We start from the raw sequence: 24,805 nt of genomic DNA, 5'->3' as shown, positions 1-24,805 counted from the left end.
TGGTTTCCATGGGTCTGGAAATGTGAGCCAGAAAAGCACTAATTTCCTTGACTTTGCAAGAAGTCGTGGATGCAGGCTCATTGCTGGACTTGGTATTCCAATGCTGGTTGTGTGGCAAAGGAGATTGACCATGTGCTCAGTAATGGTCGCTGGGGGATGATCCAGAACTGCAGGGTTGACCAGAGTGCCCAGTTCCTCAATACCGACCACAGGTTTGTTAAATCCAGGAGAATTATACCATCCCAGCCGAGGCTGGATGTTGGCAAGCTCAAGGATGAGAGGGTAGCTGAGGAGTTTGCGAACAGGCTGAGTGGAGATTTGGGGGGTCTGGGTCATTGAAATCCTGAAAACTTGTTGAATGCCTTCAGGACCTTGATGTTGCTGGAGGATGTCTTGAAACTCACCTTCAGGCGAAGAAGAATTTTGCTCCCAAGTGGCACCGGATACCATTGATTAGAGTTGGAGGGCCAGTCTTAATGGCAGAGCTGAGCTGCTCATGGAATTGAGGCAGGAAACTGTACGTGCACTGAAGGAGGACAAGGAGGCCTTTGTGCAAGGAATCTGTGAGGGAGTAGAGCATCACCTGTGGTGATGTGATTCGCGGCCTGCTTACAAGGGAATTTGCGCATTGTGTTCCTCCAAGCCTATCCCTCAGTGTACTTCAGATAGAGCAGAGGGTGGTGGGCCCTTGACAGAGGAGTCTGAAGTGAAGGACCGCTGGGCCAGCTACTTTGAGTGGCTGTCCAAGGCTGACCCACCAGCTGTTGGGTTGGATATCAGGGGTGTTGCTATCCCAATTGCTGACCCTCCAATCAACTGTGGTCCACCTTTGCTTGTGGAAACACAGACTGTGGTGAACTGGTTGAAATGAAGTAAAGCTCCTGACATTTGTGGCATCCATGCTGAACTTCTCAAGGCTGGTGGAAATGCTGTACTCATGTCGTTACATGCAGTTCTGTGCTCTGCCTCGAACACAGACATCATCCCAACTGACTGGAAGAGGGCCTTGTTGTCCCTCTCTGGAAAGGGAAGGGTGATCACCAGGATTGCAACAAAAACAAAGGGGTGACACTGCTGCCAGTGCCGGGCAAGGTCTTCACTCGGATAATTCTTGATGGGGCTTGCCACCATCTGCTTGAGCACCAACGTCCAGAGCAGTCGGGCTTTACACCAAAGAGGTCAATGATTGACCATATCCTTGCTCTTTGGGTCCTCACCAAACGCAGACAAGAGTTTCGGCAGGGGCTGCTTTCAGCCCATGTTCATCTCAACAAAGCATTTGATTCAATGAATCGGGATGCCCTCTGGAGGATTCTTGTTCTTCGTGGGGTGCCACCAAAACTGATCATTCTGATGTCTGAACTCTACTCTGGTACTGAGAGTGCTGTGAGATGTCGTGCTACCCTCTCTGACTTATTTTTCACCAGGGGTGTATACTGGCCCCCACACTTTTCAGCACTTGTATGGACTGGATTCTGCGGAGGATGTCAGAGAGATTAAGCTGCGGTGCATCGTTTGGGAATGTCAATATCTCTGACCTTGATTTTGCAGATGATGTAGTCATCTTTGTGGAGACTCTGGATATCCTTTTGGAGGCCCTTGCGGTGCTGAATGAGGAGACAGAGCCGCTTGGATTATGGGTTTCTTGGATCAAAACTAATATCCACGTTTTCAATGACATCTTGGATGCTGCTATCTTTGCTGTACCTGTTTGTGGTGAGGATGTTGTGGTCACAGAGAGCTTCAATTTTCTTGGCAGTGATATATATATATATATATATATATATATATATATATATATATATATATATATATATATATATATATATATATATATATATATATATATATATATATATATATATATATATATATGCCTGGTGTTGCCTTAATGATTAGGGTGGTGGGCTTGGGATCCAAGGATCCTGAGTTCAAGTCCTGCTTGGCTGTTGTATTAATACGAGGTGGGGTTGACTCTGCCTGTCATTCTTCTGAGGTCGGCAAAATGAGTGCCAGCATGCTGGTATCTTGTGTCGGAGTGGCGACCCATCCTGGATTGTGCCCAATAGCCCAGGAAACTGCTTAGGCAGCACCAACGCTCTGCACATAGTATGATCACAATGATGGATGATGAATGGCAGTGAAATTCCTGTCTCAACTGGCTGTGAGCCAGTGGTCAATGGGCATCGGGGTCGGGCCTGGGGAGTCATGGATTAACTGGATCAAGGGGTGTGGTACTATCGGTACCTGTGCAGGAGATCAAAATTCCGAGTCTTCAGGTCCTAGGTGCTTCCATTCTTGCTCTATGGATGTGAGACCTGGACTCTGACCAGGAATTTGAGATGTAGACTTTATTCTTTTGGTACCAGGTCTCTTCAGAGAATCCTTGACTATCACTGGTTGGACTTTGTGTCCATTGAACAGTTGCTGAGAGAGACTCAAATGAGCTTTGTTTCCTGCATCGTCCAAGAATGTCTGCTCTGGCTTTATGGATATGTCGCTCATTTTCTTGATGCTGATCCTGCTCACCACACTCACGAGAAAGACGGATGGTCAAACGGAGGCCTCTGGAATTCCAGCGCTACTCCAGCGCATGCTCCCATACCTTACCTGACCTGATAGGTTGGTGTCATAGCCACTGGGAAAATGGTGGTAAAACCCAGATTTTTATTTATTTATATAGGTACGCCTTTAAATCTCTTTAATTCTTTACTTAAATTGAATTATACATTTGAAGACTATAAAACAAATCGCCTTCATTATTCTTCCATGAACCATGCTACATATAGCATTAGAGGGTGTGACATGTCTTTTGTCTAAAGAAGATTACGCCATTCTGTGTACTCGAAGCACCCGCTCCCTACGGGAGCCGTCAAGGAGATCATGTTATTATATTTATGCCTATTTTACTCCCAGGGGTCCCAGGATTACACATCCCCCCAAAATGGTTGCGATCGGTTCAGCTTTTTTTGCGGTACCTGGAAACAGACAGACAGACGGTTAATTAAAGTAAGATGACCGTCATCTCCATCCACTCTTGTTTATTGTAACATTATCAACATTGCAATCGCATTATTGGATCAAGTTTATCCTCATCTATAATATAAAAGGAGCTCTCAGCATGCCTGCGTGTGTCTGTCCAACAATACACAATCGGCAGTACATCATGCGCATGTACATCTGAACCATAGCTCGCATATACATGCCTACACACATATACATACACGCAGCATATAACATGCTGCACATACACGCATGCAGTGGTATGCTACGTGGTTAATGTACATTCACACAAATTCTCTTCCTCTTTCATCTTCTTCTTCACTTATCATAATGGTGAGGCCCATTCAATCCCATTTCTCATATTGATTATATTCAGAAAAAGCTTGCTATATTCAATATTCCATTTTATTCATACAACAGGAATGAATCACCCTATCAAACAGTATTTCTGATTATACGCCATCTTTTAAAGCATCACAAAGCAGGTCGCTCCACTTGCAACACAGGTGAGAAAAGAATATGAACAAAAAAGCAGCTGATGGCCAACTGTACATTGCAGCCAGTAGAGTAAGGGGACCTAGCAGGTCTGCGGATCTATGCTGACCAATCCAGAGTTAACAACAAAACATCGCACCTCAACAAACAATCCCTACCTGACAAGAAATGTGGTCTCCTCTGAAGTGTTGTAACTCCACAATTCCCATAGGTACTAATTAGCACAGGTACTAATTTGCTTGTTCTTATTAAAAGTAAATTTCATAATCTTAATAACTCAAGAAAATATACTTTGTTTTATGTTCTTCATACAGGAAAATGAGCCTGGTGTTGGGTTAACGGTGAAGGTGGCTGGCTTAAAATCTTAGGGTCTTGAGTTTGAGTCCTTGTTGTGTCGTTGCATAACACTAGTTGGGTTGACTCAGCCTGTCATCCTTCCAAGGTTGGCAAAATGAGTACCGTTTTACTTGAATCAGCGGCACAGCTGTGATCCCAGCAATGATGCAACCAGTAGCAACAGGCTGCATTTGAAATAATATAATAACTCAAGAAAACGAACTTCATTTTAAGTTCTTAATAACTCTTTTATTCATGAAAATAAATATCACAAAAACAATGCACAAACATGTTAATTAAGGGTACAGTTTGGACAAATTTTAAAGTTGAATTCCCTCACCCTATTTTCCCCATTACCCCCTTAGTTTGTGGATTTGCGGTTAAAGGGGATTTTCAAGAATGTAATCCTCGCGAACTTCAAGGGCCGCTGTATTTACTTTAACACTGCACGGGGTATCATGTTCTATAAACTTTCAGTGTCTTGCAAGTTTTTCCATAAAGTACAAACTATTATAACATGTGTCCATCCATAAAGTACGTACTATTGGAACGTGAGTCCGTTTTTAAAATCCATACAATTGGAATATGAATCCATACAATATAATCAATGTGAAAAGGTCTGTTTGTCTGTTGTATGAACATAAAGTTGCGTCATCGATACACCACTACAAAATACACCAGCGCACACACACCACACAAAACAAGTCCCAGCGATGGTCTCAGATCTCTGATTGCTCTTTTTTTTTGTTTTAAAATATTTTCAGATGACGATGAATGTGAACGCAATCCCTGCGGTAATGGAACTTGCAGGAATATCGTAGGTTCATTTAACTGCCTCTGCTACCCAGGATTTGAGGTGTCTGATAACAACGATTGTGTCGGTGAGAATTTAACTTTACACTGCCATTCAATTTTGGTATCATATTGGTGTATCAAACCTTTACGATGGAATAAACGTTTGTTAACGTGAAAGAAAACAATCCACTAAAACTAAATTCATTGTTTTCCCCTCCAGATAAGGATGAGTGCACATCACTTGCAGCACGCATATGCAGGTTTGGTAGTTGCATCAATACAGTTGGGGGGTTCCAATGTATTTGCGAAGAAGGTTACCAGCTAACCGCTGACGAGAAAAACTGCAGAGGTACATTATTGATGGTGTGATGACCTCAATATTAATGTGGTCCTTTTCAATTTTGGGCTTATTTCAACAACGGCATGGTGTAATAACAAATCCATGTGCTGAAACTTTTATTATAATAATGTGATAGTTGAAAAGCATAATTGTCAGCATTCAGCAGCACTTTGCACTGAAATAATAATTGATATCACTTGTGAAAAAAAAAAAAAAAATTCCATGATTCATCCTTTGGAGTTCGTGGGATTTTCATTAAATTATAATCAAATTTCATCAGATTTTGAAAAATGCACGTTTCATATTTGTAAAGTGATTACGATTGTTTTATGCATTTTTGTGAGAATACATGGTCATTACCTTTGAATACATTTTTACTCATTCCTTTTTGGTTAATATCTTCAATGATTGTACATGCCTGTTATGACATGAGAACGATGTGAATATTTATTAATATTTTTCAGACATTAATGAATGTAATCAGCTGCCACCAAAGTGCTCACCAGGGACCTGCCAGAACACAGATGGTTCCTTCAAGTGCAAATGTCCACTTGGTTATCGAATAGTGGGTCAGACTTGCGAGGGTATGTTGATAAATGGAATACAAAATCTTCATGTTGCACTTACTTAACTTTTGTTGCATTGTTAATAAGTGCGGACGACAAATATTGTGCAGAACATTTCGTTATTGTTATTGATTATTTCACATATTTTACGTAAATAATTTATACTTTTGGTGATTGAAGCCGTTGCTGTTGAACTTTACGTGGGTTTTCAGAAATTGATGAATGCAGTGAAGAAGAAGATTTGTGCCTGAACGGAAGGTGCTACAATGTGCCTGGCACTTTCAATTGCGAGTGCCTCCCAGGTTACACACTCTCTGGAAATGGAAGGAAGTGCATTGGTGAGCCAGGGGGTACATTTGCAAGCTTGGAAGGAAGGGAAGGGCTGGTACACTCCTCACTGGCAAGACATTTCCAACTTGTGCACTTCAGCACAAATGCAACTGATTGTTTTATGTCGTACTGTAATAACATTTGCTGAGTTTATAGATTTTTTAAAAATTAAAGTAGAAGCCAAATTAAACTCCCACCTCTTGTTTAATGAGCCAAAACCTCAATTGATGATCCAGCAAACCAGGTGTGTGTGTGTGTGTGTGTGTGTGTGTGTGTGTGTGTGTGTGTGTGTGTGTGTGTGTGTGTGTGTGTGTGTGTGTGTGTGTGTGTGTGTGTGTGTGTGTGTGTGTGATTTCCTGCTCTAATTTCTACAAATCACCACTTAGTATGGACGTTGTGAAATAGTCATGTGAAAGGATAATATTAGGCCTGGTTTAATTTCCATTATAACTCTGGCTTGTTCTTGCCTATGGACGAGCTAAAAGCCGTGTATTCAGAGAATAACTGGGAATCATGTCAGTAAAATCAGCTTGGAGAAACTTTTCTTTTTTCTTCTGCACCCATGGCCTTACATCGCTTTCCCCAAAAATTGGGACTTTACAGCAGTTGGAGAAAGAGTAAATTTGTGCATGCACATTTTAAAATATGACAAGTACATTTACCATGTACAAGCCCACAGTCAATCTGCATGCACTCAGCCAAAGGGCTGAGGTGAACGTCTTAGCATCATCCTAAAGGTATTAGCTTAAAATATTTAGTTCCATGAAGCTCACAGCAACACCAGGGAGTTTATCCAAGATTTAATGTAAACCAAGCCAGCACTCAGCATTAAATCTGGGAATCATCACAATTGCAACTAAGCACAAATTATGAAGAGAAAGCAAACAGAGGCCATGAAATTGGCAAAATGTTTTTTTTGTTTTTTTTATTTGAGTGGTGTTTGTTCATTCACTTTGTATGGTTGCTACTTCCAGATCAGAGGATTGGATATTGCTTTTCGGAGTTCAAGAATGGTGTTTGCTCCAAGCCGAAGCCTTTCAACACCACTAAATCTATGTGCTGCTGCACCATGATGCCAGGAAAAGCCTGGGGAAAGCCCTGTGAACCGTGCCCTACCCCAGATGAAGGTAAGACTCCATATATAAATGCAAACCTCGATAAAAGCAATTTACTTTTAAGGCTGAAGAACTGTTTTGGGTACCTCTATTGGGAAATATCAATGGCAGTCAAATGGTTAAAAAATACAATTTTGTGAAGCAGGTCGGCCAACAAGTCTACAGTGAGAAAATGGTCAATTAATGACATTGGATATGTCAATGACAAGTGATAACAAAAGGATATCCTGGGGCCTTGAAATGTGGAAACAGGTTTTGTGGAGTGACAAGTTGAGGGACACATTGTTCATTTTGTACACTGTCGGCAGGGTTGGTGTGAGGGCTTGACAACACCGAATTTGAAAGAATGAGGGGACAAACTTTACAAATGATGGCAGAAAATCACAGATACCTACAAAAACTGACAGTAAACGAGAGAGAATTGCGTTCATGCTATGATTAAGGCACACGGAGGTTCCACAAGTTATAAAATGTCCTCATACTAAGGCTTCTGCATGGCAATAAACCATTACCATGACTCTTGGTAGCATGTTATAATAAGTTAAAATTATGATGTTTTCATTATCTGACATTATTCATTTTCTTACACTGCTGTGATGTTCTTTGTTCTCTCAGAGGCCTTCCGATTAGTGTGTCCTCACGGTCCAGGCATGGTTGATGGTCCTGATGGTGACCGAATTGGTATGATAATGATCTGTATTCATCTTTTTTGATTAATAAACGCTGTCTTATAGCATACATTTTCACTGACTTGTACACAACAAATATTAATACAGATTTACAAATGTAGAACAAGGTGAGAGAAGATGACAAGATCCCACCTAACATCCCATGTAAACCTCCTTGGTCCTGGTTATATGTTCTGTTTCCTAGATGATGGTATAGTAGGCAAGTCCAAATGAAAAATATTCAGCTTACTGAACAAAATGATCAAGAAGGATGCACATCTACATGTATGGGGCAGAAGGGAGGGGTTCGGGAGGGTTTTGGGGGGTTGAGGGGGGATGTCTAAGTCTCACTTGTTTTCCAAGGGCATCATGACCCACCTTATTTTACTCTGAAAACTATTATCTTCCACACAAACATGGCAGGTAATGTTCAGAAGTGTCCAAGTAGATGAAATGTTTAATTGTCTTTTTTGCTCCCAGATCCAGATGAATGTTTATTCAACCCCAACATTTGCACAAATGGCCGTTGTATCAACACTGATGGATCATTTCGCTGTGAATGCTCAACTGGCTTCAATCTCGCCGAGAGCGGCTACGAATGTCTCGGTCAGGAACCACGGTTTGAGCATTGCATATGCACTTTAGTACAAATTGCTGGCATTTGTATACTAGCTTATTGATTGCACAATATTAAGTTAAGATTCCTTTCTATGTTTAGAGATGCCTTGACACATTAACTTTGCAATAATATGCAGCAAGTCTTTTGCATCTAAAATTGTGTTCATTATGGTATATCATTATTACTTAAAACAGCAAATCTCTGCTTATTGCATGAAAAATAAAAAAACATTAATGTGAAGGTAACACAAATTTTAGTTTTTCAAAAATATGGTCATGTCAATAGGGTCTTCTAATGCGTCCCCAACACGCTGAGGCAATGTACTTTGTGAATGGCCAAATTAAAGAAAATCACACTCAAGTGGACAATGCGGTATATGCCCAAGGTCGAGGTGTAGCTCCCACTGGTCTAATAAGAGTTTGTTAACCAATTTATGTTTCCCCCAGGGATTTACCAATCACTGAAAGGGTTTGCGTGTGAGATAAGGCACCTATCAGGTGACACGTATCCTTAAGAAGTAACATATTTATTGAAAAGAAACAAAGGACAACACAAATTGAGAAGGCTGAGACAACATATGGATGGACACGAATAAATAGAGATAAATAAATAAATGCACATGCAGAAAAATGAAATACACTTAATAAAATAAAATAATGTATGGCGTCACATGCACTCTTACAATTACGCATAAAAGGGAGAAACCAAGAAAGGTCTTGAAGGATACGGGTCTTCAGATCTCCAGAACGAAGTACGGGGAAAGACTGCAGGGCTGCACAAGTCAGCACTCCGGCATCCATGAAGGCACTCTGTGCGCTGATGACATCGACGAGAGAGTGCAATCACCTGACTCACCCCACTGGTACGATACTTGACTTCCAAGAAAGTCTAAAACTGTCTGGACTTCAGAGACAGAGAGAAGAGAGAGAGAAGGGAACAAAGAGTCTGTGTCCAGCCTTTTAGCACCTCCTGCAGCACCCACACACTATGCCTTCAAACGTTCTTCACTCTTTCCCCGGCACCAGCTAATGAGGTGGCACATCACCACCACCACAGCTATATCATGTCAATGGGGTGATGACATTGACCCTGGTGATGACTTCGATCATCGGCACCGGCTAGTGAGGTGGCACATCACCACCGCCGTAGCTGTGTCGTGTTAACAGGGTATTACCACCAGCACCATCCGAACAAATGATGTGACGCCTCGAAACACGCCAATGGCAGCTTGCCCTGAGAGTTCATTTTGATGGCCAGTACTGCACCAGCCACGTTGTATTCAGAGCACAGATGAGTGGGTATTATCAGCCCACACACAAACCACCGACACATGAAAATGCACCCCTCTCCCTACTTTGCCTATGTGCCTTGTCTGGCTTTTCAGAGAGGACATGTACAAATTACACTTTCCTATCGACTTACTATATCAACTAATCTGCCTGCAACTATCGGAGATGTCTCTTCCTGATCATTGTACCCCCAAAACAAGATGGGGGCCAAATCATCCCCAATTTTCCCTGCAGCCTGGCCCACTCTGTCAACTTCTATATGAAACCCTCATGGCTCACACACAACTGCTCAAATGACCACACATCACGTATCCACAACAAACATTTTTTTTCTCTCTTTTGGGAGTGACATTACTCTGGCAGTCCTCCCCTTTATCCTCCTTCTAACTGGAGACCTATAAATTAACCTGGGGCTCACCACAATATACATTTTTGCCCAACATGTATGGTAAAACTTGCATCACTAGCCCCAAGACCAGAGGGGGTTCCATCTGCTGCAAAAGGTGCTGTGAATGGTTCCATCTGACCTGCACTGCTCTCAGTAAACAATCATATTACACACATACATGGACCTGTGGCTGTAGCTTTCAGCTGGATCCAAACTCAGACCCAAACTAGAACGACACTCAGTAGAGTGCATAACTCTGCCAGGCTGGACAGTTTATGCTTTGTATCCCACTGATCGGCCGGATCTGCATTAGGACCTTAATCAAAATATAATCAGCTTGTTCTTGTCACATACCCAACTCATCCCACAAGTTTTGTCTGAGTCCGTGCACAACGTTTTGAAATATGTTACATATCTTTTTGGCCCCATCTCTCAATGATGAAGAATCACTTAGAGTTTCAAAAAAGATGTACTCATATCCAGATCCGGATCTTCACCACAATCGAACCTATTTGTCCTTGTCACACACCCAATCTGTCGACGAAATTTGGCATAATCCATCCACAAAGTTTTGAGATATCATGCTATATATAGCAGTGATATGGGATTTGAGTCTGGACTCGGACTCGGACTCGGACTCTGAATCCCAAGAACTCGGACTTGGCCCGATTCTGGCTCAAGTCTGGAAAAATTTAGTGTACAGTAAAACTTTTAGTGTGCAGCAGCAAGAACCCGCACGTACAGTAACCAGGCCTAATTGGTTTACTGCGAAAATGCTCGTACCGTGCAACCATCAAGAAGGTGATTACAAAGGATTAACAGACAGATTTAAACAATCCTGTGCAGATGAGAATGAAAATAACTCCGACCGTTGTTCCAGATTTTGAGAAATATTAAACACTAACGTTGTACCGTCGTGTAATGGCACACAATCTAAAACACAATCTCTTCTTTCAAACAGCACTTTTAATGGTTAACTGAATCACTTTGAGGCTTACTTTATCAATACTTTAGTTTTAAGTGCTGCACAATATAGTAAAAAGAATGAGGTTTTGGAGTGTAAAAAGAAACTGGGAACGAGTCATGTATTCATGCACTGCCTAAAGTGATCTTTCTTAAAGTAAACTATGTTTAGTAAACATAGCAACATACTTTATATCATTGTACTAGTATACACGAAAAAAGACGATTACTTGGACATTCATATCAACAAGATGGTGTTAATTTCCTCTTTTTGAAAAAAAAACAATTAAAAATAAGCAATTATATCTCACTCCTGATCTGCTAAGATGATGCCTTCCATATCTCCATTAGTTTTTGAGATAGAACCTCAAAATTTGGTATACTTAACTGCAAATGCTACCCTGAGGATGTATTAAAAGCTGAGCACCATAGCATGTCGGGAATCGAAACTGCAGCAGTTTCTGAGCTGTGAGGGTGACGATTAGGGTTTTTCATATTTGATTTTTTTTTTTTCGAAAAAAAATCATATCACATTGTGAAGAGGAGTGCTGAGGACAGAAAGAAGTCAGAATGTCAACTCTGACCAAAGTTGAAGAAATTAGAGCAAAAGTAAGGCTTCGGGTTATGGTTGGGGTTATGAACTTTAAAAAGAAAACAAATCATACCACGGTATACAGGGCATTGCTTTGATTACAAAAACTGGTCAGAATGTCAAATCCAGCAAAAAAAAGAATGAATTAAATTGAAAATAAGGAGAAGAAAAGCTTGGTTCCAATCACAATTTTAGGCTAAAATAAGCTACCAAATCATCTAAATAAGGTCAGAATCGGTTTTCTCGACAAAAGTAACTTAAATATGTTTCGTGCAATATTAATTTATATTTTAAAAACATATTTTTCAAAATTGTATCTGGAATAGCAGAGTTAAAGTGCAGTTTGCTGCATTTTTTTTTTTGCCACATTTATGTTGAACTCTCACATCTTTATTTGAACTCATATGTAAGATCGTATTTATATCCTCAATTTTTCAATATATAAAATGTTCACATATGTCATACATATTTGCAAAAAGTATGAAATTTGTGTGGTTTATTAATCACGCATTACACTTTAATAGTTATTGTTGAATTTCACTTGTACACATGTAGTTGACACATGGTTTAATTCCGATATGTATAGTTTCTATGTTAACTGTTATTTAATAACAATGCCCGACAAGGACTCACAAGGCCTATACTAGTCGATAACATTCTTAAATTTGTTCATATATATTAGTTTATCCTTTAGTTACATTATTAAAAGGGAAACAACAGAACACAGACTGACGTTAATGTTCAGATTAAGATGTGATTGGTGATACGATAAAATATCGGAATTATAAATTTTAGTCTTTGCTTCATGCTTGTGTTTAATGTTGTGAATGATTGGGGGAAAAGTTCCCGATGTCAAAATCAAGTTTTAATGTCACTACAGTGTCAAGGTGACGTTGCTGAGAAGAACAAGTGGTTGCGTTAACTATTATGATGTAAAATAAATGAAATGCAGTCGCTGGGATGTTTGGACCAACATCCAACATTTGTACAGAACAATTAACTTTGTCTGCACAAGTACATGCTTGCACTCAGAGGTTGTTGTTTTTAAAAGCTCCATTTCCATTATCTGTTATGCCTTGATCATTGCTGTTACTATTACTATGTATTATATAACGAAACATTATGAAGCTACAAAAGAGTAATCAAACATTTTATATAAGATGGTGTAACAGACTGGATCATTTGGAAGTAAATGACCTGTCATTGTCAATGATTTATAAAGGGTTGTTCAAACATTAATTAACGCTATGTTTGCTAAAATTTGACCCCCCCCCCTCACCCCACTCCTCTCTGTAATGCTCTGTAATGCTGGGCCAGAGGCAGGCACTCCCTAAGATATGATGGGCCATAATATGGAGTATTACGACAGCAAGAGGGCCAAAATATGGAATAAAATCTTGATGCAAGGAACAAGTTACACTGATAGTCGGTTTTGATATTCAATTGTCTTAATTTACATAATACATAAACACAAATAAATTCGGTTTTTTTCCACTTTCTCATACATGTTCGGCACTGAACTCAGACTTGGGCTCGGAATGTCAAGTACTCGGACTCATGACTGCTAGACTCGGACTCAGACCACAGGGCTTAGACTTTGACTTGGAGAGCTTGGCCTTGGACCAGGTGGACTCCACTACAATGCTGATGTATAGTTTTTGACCCTATCTCTCAATAGTGAAGAATCACTTTAAAAATGTAAATATCCGGATCCGGATCTACACCAAAATCAAATCGATTTGTCCTTGGCACACACCAAACCCATCAACCAAGTTACGTCCAAATCTGTCCATAACTTTTTGAGATATCTTGCAGACAGACAGACAGACAAACAGGGGTAAAAAAAATAGCCTCTGTCCACCCTCAGGTACGCCCAGGCAGCCAGTCGACACACACACACACACCACATCAAGCTGGTTACAATAACTCATCACCAGACAACATTCTGTTCTACATCACCTTCCACCACAACCACATGGAGAATAGTACAACAACTCCCTTCAGATCACCCACCAATAATTACCATAAATACAGCTATAGACCTGATTGCAAAGAAAAACAAAATATTCACCAACTACAAAGAAACACTTGAAAGTTCATAGAACACATTACCCCATGCTGTCTTGAGAAACAATGACATGGGTGGGATCTACGTGCGGCAAATTTGATTGGTCAAGATGACATACAATGCCGTAATATTTTGTCCAAGTACTGCTAAACGGAAGGGTTTTGAAAGTGCCAAAAGGTGATTTGTGTTCTTTAGTGTTCAAGCATATAATTCAATTGAAATAAAATATAGATTTTAAAGGTCGTAGAAAAAAGATTATGGATGTTTACCACCGTTGATGCACCATCTTTACACCACCTTATTTAAATTTAACATGTCACATGAATTACCCATGCCTGTTGTTTGTGTCCTTTATGACTGCTGAAAACAGTAAGTTTCCTGTTTGGAATGATTTTCAATTTTGTTTGAATGCCAGACAGGCAGACGCGCAAAAAAAATTGTCACTCCTCTCTGAACATGCGCACACATTCGGGACAAAATCAGAGACAAAGTACTGCGAGGCGACATATTTGTTTTCCGATTCATGTTACGATTCGTGTTCAAAATATAACATTCAATTGAAATTAAGTTTTCCTCGATAATAAACTGATGTTTGTGGATAGGACAGACAGACAGACAGAAGTGAACCAATTGCTTAACCCCACCTTTCGCTTCGCATGTGAAGGGTAAATAAGGGTCAATTCCTCGTGTGACTTTGTAAACCAATTGCCCTTTGAGGTATATAGAGTTTATTTTCAAAAATAACAAGGTAACAAATATGGATTCATGTATATTGCTGAATATCTCCTGATATTTAGTTAAGCTGAAAAAAGGTTTTGCCTACCATTTTCTTCCATAGTAAAGTAAATCATTGTTTTAATCTATGTTCATTCAGCTACTTTTTGGGAAAGCTATTTAAACCTATGTGTACCCTTAGTGACTGCGTGTCTCACGCCCTAGACTTTGATGAGTGCACCACGGGAAATCCTTGTGGAAACGGGACTTGCAAGAATGTCGCAGGAGGCTTCGAGTGTGTATGTGATGCTGGCTTTGAACCTGGTCCGATGATGATGTGTGAGGGTGAGTCCCAGCTCACAATGCTTTTCATCACTGTTGCAGTATTATTTTTTTTTGAATGATGTTTTTCATGGCAGCACAAATGGCTTGGAACTTATAAATGCAATGATTATTGGCTGCTTATTTATGAGCTTTCAAATTTGTTTCTGTGCTTGACATCATTAATTACTTTCAAACCAATTGTTAACTTATATAAACAAAACAAAAAAATTAAAATGTAGAGATAACAAAGTAAAATAATTGCATGCTCTTCAGCTCGGGTTAAAGCTTTCAAGTAAAAAGCAGACTATCATCCCATCGCGAAGCAGACTTAAGATCCACTGGATTCTTTTTATCCAAAAGGCAAATGAGCTTTCACTTTTTAGCAGTTCTAAAGGGAATCAGAATAGCTAGAGAAATTCTTTCGCCAGTTATTGAAGCAACTTGTATGTTCAATACATTGGTAAGTGAACTTTGGTAATGGTAATGCAGGTCATTGGGACTGCATCCAAGACTCATCTCGCGTTTGCTTCACAATTGAGTATATGTCAGATGCGATCAACATTTTTCAGACAAATTTTGCCTCTAAAATTGTCATTGACAGAGCATACTCCTGATTTATCAAAAGTCATCAATGTCACATCTGTGTTTCTCACGGTATCCACAAGGTCTCTGAGTACAATAGACACACTAAATTTCAGGCTAGTCATATGGTTTAGTTATCTGCTTCTCAGACATTTTTTTTTTTTTAGCAACAGTAATGTATTAAAAAGAAAATTTAAACACCCAAATTGGAAATAGAGAAAATGATGTCGATGTGTTTCAAATTCCTTGGCAAAGGCCTGGGATTTGCACCAGTGTATGTTCATTTTGTTGTGAATATCACTTGGATGTATTCATTGCCCATGGATAAGCCTGGTGTTGGCGCAGTGGTTAGGGCAGTGGCTTGGGATCCAAAAGGTCCTGAGTTCAAGCCCCGTTGGTCCACTGAATTAATACACCAGGGGGTTCACTCAGCCTGTCATCCTTCGGAGGCCGGCAAAATGAGTACCAGTGTACTGGGCCGGTGTATACTCCGGTTAAATAGGTGTACCATATCCCTGTGTCGTAAGAGGTGACCAGGGTTGCGTCAGGAAGGGCATCCAGCATAAAACCTGTGCCAAATCACGATGCGGATCATACGGATCATCCGCTGGGGCGACCCCTAACGGGAGCAGCCGAAAGAATAAGAAAAGTATTCATTGCCCATGGATAATCACCCGGTGTTCATACAGACCAATCACTTCAAAGTACAGCTGGCTTTAAAAGGTTATACTTATACTACTGCTAATTATCCATACACTTTGGAGAATTTGGTGTATGAACTGTTGATTATTGATAATACAAACAATCGGTGCAAGACAAATGTCAGCATAACATAAGGCAAAAGACATCCGTTGAAGCTGTTGACTAGTGGCATCCATAAAAAGTAAAATAACACACACACACACACACACACACACACACACACACACACACACACACACACACACACACACACACACACACACACACACACACACACACACACACACATACACACAAATAAATGTAAATGTGTGTGTGTCAGTGTGTCTCCTCCATAACTCCAAAACCATAAAACCTAGCAGCCTGAAACTTTGCAAGCATACAAAGAAAACTCCAAGGAAGTGCAGGACTGAAAATTGGATGTTTGTGTTAATTAAATTAAAAAAAAATGTATACCTTGTCAAGGCTCATGTGAGAGCTAACACACAACACACAGCAAGGGGGGCATGAGACAAGAGGGGTGGGAGTGGGGAGGACAAAATAGTGGGGAACAGAGACATTTGGAGATCTGTGGAAGGGAGAGGGATGGGACGGGGAACATGGGGAATAGAAGATGGGCACTACAGGGACTTTCAGGAAGGAAAGCAGGGAATTTGAAGGAGGTGGGCTTGGGTGGATTATCGGGGGTGGAAAAGATCAAGGATTTGGATGGGGGATGATCAGAGGTGGTGGTGAACAGCTGTTTTGAAGGCCTGGAGGGAAGAATGGGAATGAATAGAGTGAGGGAGTTTATTCCAAAGGCGGGGAAAAAGAGGAATGAAAGAGTGAAGGTGAGCAGTGATTCATGATTTTGGTAGTTTTACCAGGAAGGTGGTTGTTGGCGGACCTTGAGGACCCTGCGGAAATGTGATGGGGACAAATCACAGAGAGAGCAGTGGGGGGGGGGGGGGTGAGGCTGGAGAGGAGACGGTAGAAGACAGAAAGACCACTGACCAACCTGCGGTGATTGAGTGAGAGGCCCAAAGACTCAGCCTTATTGCGGGAGATGTCAATGATCCGAAATGCCTTGGTTTTTACAGCGTTAAGCCGAGAAAGGTGGGAGGCAGGAGCACCAGCCCAGAGGGGAGAGCAGTACTCCATCAGGTTGGGAATGAAAGCTTTGTAAGTGGTCAGGAGCTCAGGTGGGCCGAGGAAGGACTTTGCACGACAGAGGATTCCCAGTCGGCGACTGGCTTTGGAGGCGAGGCTTGAAATCTGGCTTTCCCAGGAAAGGTCATGGCAGATCGTGAGACCCAGAAGCTTGAAAGAAAGGACTTCTTCCAGAGGATTGTTGAGAAAGTGGATGGGGGGGTTAAACGGTCCTTTCGAAGAGACATCGTGAGAGTGTGAAATTTGTCCAGATTGAAAGACATGTTCCACGTGTTGGACCAGTTTGTGATTTTACCCAGATCTGCAGTGAGCGAAGAAGCTGCTGCTTGCCGGTCTGAGGGATGACCGATGGTACGACAGAGGGTGGAGTCATCAGCAAAGAGATATAGAGGATTTTCCAGAGAGTCGGAGAGATCATTGATGAAAACCAGAAAAGAACAGGGCCCAGAACGCTACCTTGAGGAACTCCAGCCTGGACAGGAAGGGGGGGGGGATGAAAGAACTCCATTTAGGGCCACACGGTCACTGCGACAGGAGATGAAGTCTGTGAGCCATCAGTGGAGATGGCCTTGGAAATAACGGAGAGGGAAATAATGAGTCTTATAACGAAGCCGATATACCTATTTACTTCAAGGAAGCAAGGCTACGTTCCCTCCTTCTCCATACAAACACAAGAAAATGTGAAATTTCCAAAGCATTAAACTTATAATTTTCTACTGTTTGGAGAATTATGAGTAAACAAAAAATTTAGGAAAGTGCCAAAATTAACCAGCTTCATTGAGCTGTATGATTTGATGCATTCACTGCGAGACCTCGCGCACTGTCCTCCAGAGGGACTGCCTATCCATAATGTCTGACAGATCTGTGCCTATGTTTTTGTAGGTTTCACGAGGTGCTCTCCAGGGAATCAAAGCAAATCTGGTAAAAAAAAACGGATCTTTTAACAAAAAGTTATAATGTTTGCGCGAACTCCGAACCAATTTACCACTTGACACGTGCACAGACGGGCAGGCAAAATTGCAGATTTTCTGCAATGTTTATTTCATGCACGATTGAACTTTGCGATGTCTCCAGGGTTGGGTTCTGCATTAAGCAGCAACTCTTTTGTGAATAAAGTAATTTTATTTCATTAATTAATTTTATTTCAATAACTGCTGCATGTGCAGTGAAGACCAGCTATAAAGTTAATTGTATCCTTTATGGTATGCCACGACAGCCTGGCCAACCGTTCCTCATCAACCATTGAATTGGAGTGCTACATGAGTGCTTAAGCCACTTGCCGAGTGCCCATTGTCGATTGCGGTATGCGATACCACGCTATTTCATTCTGAGTGAATCGTTCACTCATTGAGGATGCTTTTGCCGTGCCACGTCATTCAGAGCAGGTAGTTTGTGCTCCGTCACCCTGAGCAAATGGTTTGTGCTCCGTCACCATGAACAAGTGGGTCATGCTCCGTCACCCTGAGCAAATGGTTTGTACTCTATCACCCTGAGCGAGTGGTTCCTGCTCCGTCATTCCAAGTGAGTTGTGAAATAACATCCAATTTCCAAGCCGTTTGCCATGTTAACGTGTTTTCTAAATTCTGAGCCAATTTTGTTTTTACACCCATCACATGCAGCAGTTTATCAAGAATATATGTTTGAGACCATATCCCTGGTAAGTCTATGTAAATGCAACGTTGTTTTTTCGGTGAAAGCCACTCAATGTTTCTGGGTTGTATCCAGTAAGTACTGCAGTTGGTAATCACACTGACTCCAACCTGCTGATTCCTGAAAATGTGTGGATATCGGCCGTGTGTGTGTGTGTGTGTGTGTGTGTGTGTGTGTGTGTGTGTGTGTGTGTGTGTGTGTGTGTGTGTGTGTGTGTGTGTGTGTGTGTGTGTGTGTGTGTGTGTGTGTGTGTGTGTGTGTGGTTCGTAAAGCATAACTTATTCTTTCTGCTAACTCCCCTGCCCCCATCTCTCTCCCTCTCCTTCTGTCTCTCTGTCCCTCTGTACCTCTGTCCCATTCTTGCTCTCCCTAATTCCAATATAGTGCAGCACCCTCCTCCCACATTTCCTCTCTCTCTCTCTCTCTCTCTCTCTCTCTCTCTCTCTCTCTCTCTCTCTCTCTCTCTCTCTCTCTCTCTCTCTCTCTCTCTCTCTCTCTCTCTCTCTCTCTCTCTCTCTCTCTCTCTGTCTCTGTCTCTGTCTCTGTCTCTGTCTCTGTCTCTGTCTCTGTCTCTGTCTCTGTCTCTGTCTCTGTCTCTGAACATATCCAGACAGTGTTTTGTCTGGACGGGAGTTTGTCTCCAGACTTGTCTGGACAATAGTTTGTGTCCAGATGGGAGTTTGTCTCCGGACCGTGTTTATAGTATGACTGGTATAAAATGGACTTCAGACATTCATATTTCATATTTTTGACTGATTCTGACCTACGTCGACAAAAGGAATTTGTGCATTCTCTATATATTTTTTTGGCATGGAAATACTCTGGGTAGAGCCTTGACCTCCCTCTGAGGTGTTGAAGCAGAAGGTCAGGCATCAGCAATCAGGTCTACATTGCATCCTCTTCCCCTCCCCCCCAAACCCATCCCCCCTCACCCCACCCTCTCCAATCCATCCAATCAGTTTCCTTGATGCAGGCGACTGATATTGAATCAATGGCCTATGACATTATCATCGTTTGCTGACGTCATTGCCGAATAACCAATCTATGTACTTGACATTGTGATACTCCGACACATGCTTTGAATTATGTTTCCTCATTATTGTGCTGTGATTTGCCCAGAAGAGGACAGCATGAAAAGCTTCGGTATGTCTTTATATCATTGTATTTTAAAATTCTGTCATCCCAAAAGTTTATTTACTAAATTCAGCTTTTCCAAGCACTTCATTGAAGTGATAACAGAAGACGGTGTGAATATTGTTACCACTTTTCTGAAGCACTGTAAAATGAAGATCTCAGTATTGATGACTCCATTTTCTCTGATGAGAGTCATCGTTACATCAACGGGTTGATGAATAAACAGAATTGCAGATTCTGGGGATTGGAAAAATCGCAATAACATGAAAAAGCATGACTTTACTGTTTGAGAATAAACATCTGGTATGGATCGAGTTTATCACAAATGTTTTTGAAGTCCCTATTTTTATGGATCCAAACACTGAAATAGTAGTAACTGTGACATCAGATAGTTATCTTCATGCTGAAGACTTACCGATGGGACAGGGCAAGAAATAATGAAAATATTTGGTTTCAACAAGATGAAGCCACATCCTACACTTCAAATGAATGTCTCACTTGGCTGAGGGGGGAAAACAATTCCTAATCACCTCATCAGTCACAGAACTGAATTCCTGTGGCCCTCCAGACCCCCTGACTAGTCACCACTGGATTATTGTTTAATGGAGATTCATCAATTGGTGAGTGCTTCAGTTGAAACCAACCACAATTGCTGATTTCAAAGATGCAATTGTTCAGATTATCTTCGGAGTTACGCAAAACATTGTTCAGAAAGTGATGCGGAACATGTTGTTCCATTTAAGAAAATATAAAGAACAGAGGAGAGGGCATTTGGTTTAATTATGGAAACTTGAGGATTGTACAAATATAACACATTCAATAAATGTTTCATGTCTATCACTGGTGTCGCGTTACGATTTTTTGTTTTATTTACCTTTTTTATGGCCCACTCTATATATAAGCCGGTGCAAATAAATCCAGAAGAGTTTTTTTGGTCTGTATCTGTGAGTGTGTGTTATACGTGTGTATTGCAGATATTAATGAATGTTACCAGAACCCTCTTCTGTGCGCTTTCCGCTGTGTGAATATACTTGGTTCTTACAAGTGCACATGCCCCAATGGATATATCCTGCGTGAAGATGGACGTATGTGTAAAGGTAAGGAATGGTCCCATTTTGCACATCCCATCTGAGTAATTGCATAGCTGCTTGCGATTTGTGGCTGAGTAAATATATGGAAGTAAGAAAGCTTCCAAGCATAAAACTTCTGTATGGTATTTTTCACTCGGTCAGAATGAAAAATCCTCATTATTGTGGATTTTCCTCATTTTCCTTATTGTGGAAATCCTGAAAAATCCTCATTTTTTTCACTCGATCAGAAGTGGTCCCATCTGACCACTTGCCTTTTGCCTCATTGCACTTTGGTTGATTTGGCAATTGTTGCATGGAATTCTCCTTATTATTCATAAAAATTGTCCGATGATAACTCTTAATGTTAGTCATCTTGTATATATCTACACTCTCCATGAACAGTATAAATTTCTATCATACATTTTGCCTATGCTAATTAATTTAATTTATCACCACACAAACATAATTCGTTTTGTGTTATTATTTCTAGACCTGGATGAATGTGAAGAAGGACTAGATACCTGTGCATCTCGGGGTATGGTGTGCAAGAACCTCATTGGAACTTTCATGTGCATATGTGGGCCTGGTTTTGTGATACGTCCAGATGGAGCAGGCTGTGTGGGTGAGGCTTTACTCTCATGATCCTTTAATTCCATGGCACCGCACATCACATCACCACTCTGAGCTCGTTTCTGCAGTAACCAGGGAATCGGAGGCATCACAATTTGCAGGTTAAGGAAGATTTCAGAGGGTGCAATTCATAGACCATTCGTGCGATATATCAAGTGCAACGTTTTTGTGTGAATGGTCAAAGTGTAACTCTTCATGCTCGCAGATGAAAACGAGTGCCGTACAAAGCACGGCATCTGTGAAAATGGGCGGTGCATTAACTTAGAGGGGAGCTACAAATGTGAGTGCTCCAATGGCTTCACAGAAGGTGCCGATGAAAAGGAATGCATTGGTGAGTTGCCACGGTTTACATTGGTTTGACCGAGCAAACATGGTTAACAAAATCTTCATGAAATTATAATGTGAAATGTACAAAGTTATTTAAGGTTCACACATTCATGATTATAGTGTCCCACATTCATGGATGATAGAATGCATGCAGGTATACAAGACCAACCCACAATTAACCAAATAAATTTAGAAAGCAATGAAGCTCTAGAATACCACATTGAGTATACTGCAGCACTCGGATGGAAATTTCAAAATACCAGGGATGAACATATGACGTGGGATCTTCCAGGGTGACAGCCTTTCACCCCTCCTGTTTTGCCTGGTCCTGGACACACTGAGCAACCTCATTCATGAGCAAGGACATGGATACACCTCAATATCCAATGAAATAACATCCAAAGAGACAGGAAAGGTGACACATCTGCTGTATGTGGATGATGTAAAACTTCGCACCACATGACAAAAAATTGGCAGAACAACGAAAAAAGATCACTGATGGTTCCGGGTGTAGTCAACTCATCTTATTAGCCAATTGATAGCACATGCAATTCTGCCTCAGAATGAAAACAAACATTATTTTCCAATGAAACAGCATCCTTAAGTGAAATTTAACTCTTTTTTTTTTCTTTGCGAGAGGTCATAATTGAATGGTAAGGCCTAAGTCACATTTGCTCTACGGCGAGGATACGGCGGCCGTACGCCCTCTGAATTGACAGAAACGTGCGGCGGCCGCAGAGTTTCTGCGGTGGCCTCAGGATGGCCCTACGCCGTTTGGCTATATTTTACAGGTTGTAAGGTCGCCGTGGAATTATAATGCGGAGTTATAACTTTTATTCATTTCTACGTTCGCCGTAGCAATTCGACAAGCCGGAAAAAAAAAACTGGTAAAAAATTTTTTTTTTAACCCATTCGTTACCGTACGTCTGGCCGCACGTCTGCCTTAGGGCCCCCCTGTGGTCGCCTTGCGGGCACCTTGAGGCTAACTTGCGTCTGCCTTGAAAATTCTATCGCCGCCGCAGGGCCCCCTTAAGGTCACCGTGCGACATCAAATCAAAGACCGTATGGCAACCCTACGTTTTCGGTCTCCACAATTTCTAAGATCTAAGGCCTAAGTCACATTTGCTCTACGGCGAGGATACGGCGGCCGTACGCCCTCTGAATTGACAAAAACGTGTGGCGGCTGCAGAGTTTCTGGGGTGGCCTCAGGGTGGCCCTACACCGTATGGCTATATTTTACAGGCCGTAAGGTCGCCGTGGAATTATAACGTGGAGTTATAACTTTTTTCATTTCTACGTTCGCCGTAGCAATTCGACAAGCGGTACTTACCATAATTAGTGAAGCGGTACTCTGACGACGCTGAAATGGAATTTAGCCAAGGTAAATGTTCAAAGTGCACATTTGTATGAGGCAGACCAACAAAAAGATAGGACCATCCTGAATCTCACCTTAATCAGAAACAGCTAAAAACCCCCTCAGACCCTGATTTTTTTTAATGTCATGAAGAAACTTTGGTAGATCACTGGTGATGAAGGTTTTGGTCACGTTTCATTGAAATTGTGTGTGTAGTTTTGGAGAAGAGAGAAAATATCTACTTTGGGGTTTGACCTCCCCCTCCCCCCATAGACCCCTTTAATGAGCGCAGATTTTGATGCGGTCGATACACTTTGGTACATCATGGGTGATGAATATTGTGGTCACGTTTCATCGAAATTGGATATGTAGTTTTGGAGAAGAGAGCAAATACCTATTTTGAGGGTTCCAACAACTCCACCCCCCCTTTGTTAGGCATCAGACTTGAAGCTTGTGGCCAAGTTTCATCAAAATTGTGAGTTTTGTTCAAGCAATAATGACTGAAGTGTTTACAGACTCACTGACTGGCTGCATGACTCAGTCATCTACAGACACTGCTTGATCACATAAGCTCACTGGACTAAAGTCCACGTGAGCTAAAAGTGGATGGCACAAAAATCGACCGAGGTACAACAATATAGGAACTATAAAATGATGCATTATACAAGTACCTCGGATTAGAAGAGGGCCACCAAATATGTCACAAACAAATGCGCAAAACAACTGCCAAAGAATCCCCATGTAGAACGAGGCTGATCCTGAAAACATACCTCTCCCCAAGAACCAAGGGTCAAAGCCATAAACCAACGAGCAAAAATGTTCTATAAAAATAAATGCATCATGAGAACTTACCTGCCAAGATGAGTCAGTGGCCTGGAGCTCAACCGAATGTTCAGAATGGCAATGGTAGGATTTGCTGAGTATATGAAAAGCTTGACAGACTACCGTGTACAATTTGTATACAAACATGAAGACAGCAAGCCAGAAAAGGTATCCCTAACAAACCGAGCAAAACATTTCCAAAGACAGGTGCAAATTGAAGATGTCACACATGAAACTGGAACAGCAACAAATACAGCCTCAATGATCGCAAAACAAAAAGAAAATAAAAATATAAAAAACCAATGTCACCCGCAGGGTGACCCGTATCTTGCCAAAAGGTGACCACGTGTGACTTCTTTAAGGTCACACTGAGGTGAACAGAGCTGCTATCCACCAGGAGCGACTCCTTGAGGAATATCTGCCTACGAGAGATTCTGATGAGAATCGTTCTACAGAGTTACCATGAAAAATATGCTTTTTCCTCATAACGTCACCAAATGACGTCATAATGTCTCAAGCTTGACATATCTAGAAAGCACTCATCGAGGTGTTCAATTTGAGGTACTACATGATATGGTTCCTAAAACTTGAAAATTTGACCTTCGGCGCTAACCATGAAGGTCAAGGCCAATCACCACCAAAAATTAATCAGCTGAGCGCCAGACCATGAACTATATTCCCATGAAGTTTGAAGACGATCCGATCAAAATTACTCAAAAAATAAGGGTTTCGTCGACTCCCCTGATTTGCGCCAAAGTGACCTTGACCTTTGACCTTGAC

The 24,805-nt window shown here is 41.3% G+C and overlaps 1 protein-coding gene across 1 annotated transcript in view; it reads left to right on the top strand.

Annotated features, from left to right (window-relative positions):
• The window catches only part of LOC147015483 (fibrillin-2-like), a 269,758-nt gene that overhangs the window by 197,299 nt on the left and 47,654 nt on the right, over positions 1–24,805 (top strand). Inside the window, exons 45-55 of the mRNA XM_085850274.1 lie at positions 4,599–4,715; positions 4,850–4,978; positions 5,434–5,553; positions 5,748–5,873; positions 6,840–6,992; positions 7,596–7,661; positions 8,129–8,254; positions 14,507–14,626; positions 20,797–20,919; positions 21,383–21,514; positions 21,728–21,853. Coding sequence (XP_085706400.1) covers positions 4,599–4,715; positions 4,850–4,978; positions 5,434–5,553; positions 5,748–5,873; positions 6,840–6,992; positions 7,596–7,661; positions 8,129–8,254; positions 14,507–14,626; positions 20,797–20,919; positions 21,383–21,514; positions 21,728–21,853 — 1,338 coding nt within the window. The remainder of the gene's footprint in view (positions 1–4,598; positions 4,716–4,849; positions 4,979–5,433; positions 5,554–5,747; positions 5,874–6,839; positions 6,993–7,595; positions 7,662–8,128; positions 8,255–14,506; positions 14,627–20,796; positions 20,920–21,382; positions 21,515–21,727; positions 21,854–24,805) is intronic.

The sequence above is a fragment of the Eptatretus burgeri genome, chromosome 12 (assembly GCF_056783735.1).
Source record: "Eptatretus burgeri isolate ZD-2024b chromosome 12, Ebu_testis_v1, whole genome shotgun sequence".
NCBI classification, from domain to species: domain Eukaryota; kingdom Metazoa; phylum Chordata; class Myxini; order Myxiniformes; family Myxinidae; genus Eptatretus; species Eptatretus burgeri.
The sequence above is the reverse complement of the archived record's forward strand: the minus strand, read 5'-3'. Positions and strand labels throughout refer to the sequence as shown.